At 35.1% G+C, this 2,946-nt stretch overlaps 1 protein-coding gene across 1 annotated transcript; it reads left to right on the top strand.

Moving 5' to 3' along the window:
* The first annotated feature begins 965 nt into the window (after positions 1-965).
* Positions 966-1,901, top strand: LOC124229426 (olfactory receptor 1009). The gene has a single exon (XM_046644639.1). It carries the CDS (start codon positions 966-968, stop codon positions 1,899-1,901), a length of 936 nt encoding a protein of 311 aa, XP_046500595.1.
* Positions 1,902-2,946: the final 1,045 nt, after the last annotated feature.

Raw genomic sequence — 2,946 nt, 5'->3', positions numbered from 1 at the left:
GAGAAAATGAATGTTTTAAATTGAGCCTTTTGACTCAGTTATACAAAAAAATACATAAAATGCGTCTTTTCTCTGATTTAGGCATTTCTTTCTTTGATTCATTAAAGCTCCATAATTTATATTTTGCTCTACACAAATCTTGAAGAATCCTTGTTAGGCTTATTAACGGTTATTTCATCAATTTGAATTGATGAATATGAGTTTTCCTAGTATAATTCATGTGATAATTATTGATTTTTATATTGATTTTCTATTCGTTTTGTTGAACTCTTTAACTTTTTTCTAAAAATTTATCGTAGCAGCATACTCTTGTCCATTTTCTATGTGAATGGCTGTTTTGCCTGCAAAGAGTGAGAGTATTTTCTTCCCTCTTTTTTCTATAACTCTTATGTCTCTTATTTTTTAGGTTTTAGTACTTTGTGCTCTCCACTATAAAATAGTATAAATTAAGTGCATCTTGATGTAGTTTCTGGTTATTATGTGAATTTTTCTAGTGTTTTACACTATACACATATATTCTCTGGAAGCTTCAGGAAGATTATTTTTACTAAGCTAAACAGTTTCTTTTGTTTCTAGTTGGGAAAAAAAATTGAGAGCAGCATTTTATCAAATTACTTTAAAAATTCTTTAAAAAATTCTTTAAAAATTCTATTGCAACAACAGTACTGTTTTCCCTTTTAATCGGGAAGTGTGGTGAATAATTTTATACATTTTCTAATGTTGACCAAATTCTTAGTTAAACTCTAATTTTCTCTTTTAAACACTTAAGTCATACTGCTTGTTAGAACTAATATATTTTATTAGCTAGACTTTTATTTAGGCTTTTCTTTTTTTTTTTACACTAATGTTCCTAAATTGAACTTGTAGTTCCTTTTCTTGTGTATTATGTTATACTTCTAAGAAATTTCACATTGCATGCATTACCAATTCTCTGCTTTTCTCACTATAGAGTCGCAAAGCAACCAATGGCTGATGAAAACTATACAAGGATCACAGAGTTTATTTTCATAGGCTTAAAGTACCATCCTCGGATTCAAGTCTTCCTTTTCTTGCTCTTTCTGCTTTTTTACCTCATTACCATGACAGGAAACTTAGGCATGATTATTCTTATCTGGTATGATTCCCGCCTTCACACACCCATGTACTTTTTCCTCAGTCACCTGTCCTTTGTGGACATCTGCTTTTCATCAGTCGTGGGTCCCAAGATGCTCACTGACTTCTTCGCTGAAAGGAAAGCCATCTCTTTCCTGGGATGTGTCTTGCAGCAGTGGTTCTTTGTGGCCATTGAGTGCCTTCTCCTGGCATCTATGGCCTATGATCGCTATGTGGCTATCTGTAACCCATTATTGTATTCAGCTGCCATGTCCAAGAGACTCTGCATACAGCTGGTGGTTGGACCCTATACCGTTGGGTTCCTAAACACCATGACTCACACAACGGCTGCTTTTCGACTTCCCTTTTGTCGTTCCAACATTATCAATCATTTCTTCTGTGACATGTTCCCCATTCTTTCTCTCATATGTGCTGATATCCAGATCAATAAATTATTAGTTTTCATTGTGGCTGGTGCTGTACTAGTCATCAGTAGCCTGACCATTATAGTCTCCTATTTTTACATCCTTACTGCCATCCTGAGGATCCACTCTGCTGATGGGAGACGCAAGGCTTTTTCCACCTGCTCGTCCCATCTCACAGCTGTTTCCATCTTATATGGGACTCTCTTCTTTATTTACGTGAGGCCAGGTGCAATATTTTCTCTGGACCTGAATAAAATGGTGTCAGTGTTCTACACAGCAGTGATCCCCATGTTGAATCCTCTCATTTACAGTTTGAGAAATAAAGAGGTGAAAGCTGCCATGCACAGGACAGTCACCAGGAGGATGTTTTGCATCAGAAGTTAAATTTCCATCTAAAATAGAAAATAGATAAAATAAAAAGCTTTCAAATATGGTTAGACTAACTGGTTACCATGGAAAGATGCTAAAGAATTTGAGGGATGGCATCCTACCATCCTTCTATGTGACTTTTATTTTAGTACCTACTTTTATTTTTTTTAACATATGCTTTTTGGTGAGGAAGATTGGCCATGAGCTAACATCTGTTGCCAATCTTCCTTTTTTTTTCCTCCCCAAAGTCCCAATACATTGTTGTATATCCTAGTTGTAAGTCCTTCTACTTCATTTTTTGTGGGATGCCACTGCAGCATGGCTTCATGAGGGGTATGCAGGTCCACGTGCAGGATTCAAACCAGTGAACCTCAGGCTGCCCAAGTGGAGAACATGAAATTGCTATGCCGCCAGACCACGCCCCCTGCTGTTTTTTTAAATCTCCATTTCATCATGTCCCTATAGATGATAAAAATTCCCAGTCACCTACAGAGTCAGAGCAATTATGCTTCTTCAAACATCTTCATTACTGGAAATATGCTAATAAATGTTGAACCCACCTAGCTAATAATACTGTTGCACTAGTTGGAACAACGTAAATGTCTAGACCAGGTGAGATTCATTGGAACAACATATATGTCCCCTACCCCTAAATATAGAATTGAAAATATCAGACCAGTTACTTGGCTTAAAATGATTTTTTGTTAACTAAAGGAATGTTCTATATCATGTTCCTTTTAATATCATTTATGGCTATTTAATTTTGTATTCTAAAAACAGAATGTCATGTTCATTGTAGGAAAAAGAAAATATGGACAAGCAAATGAAGAACAGCATTAACAACAACAACAAAAAAAACATATTTTTATTTTTCCACCAAGACAAGTCCTAGTAATAATTTCCAGATGCCTTTCTACATATTTGGCTGTTAAGTTGTTCCAACTGTTACTTTATTAATTGACATTTAGTTTTCTTGTCACTGTTCAGATAACAACAAATAAGGTTAGCTTACGTAGAAATTAGAAATAAAATGCAAAAAAGAGACTTAGACGTTTTATAG

The sequence above is a fragment of the Equus quagga genome, chromosome 17 (genome assembly GCF_021613505.1).
Source record: "Equus quagga isolate Etosha38 chromosome 17, UCLA_HA_Equagga_1.0, whole genome shotgun sequence".
In the NCBI taxonomy this organism is placed as follows: domain Eukaryota; kingdom Metazoa; phylum Chordata; class Mammalia; order Perissodactyla; family Equidae; genus Equus; species Equus quagga.
The sequence above is the reverse complement of the archived record's forward strand: the minus strand, read 5'-3'. Positions and strand labels throughout refer to the sequence as shown.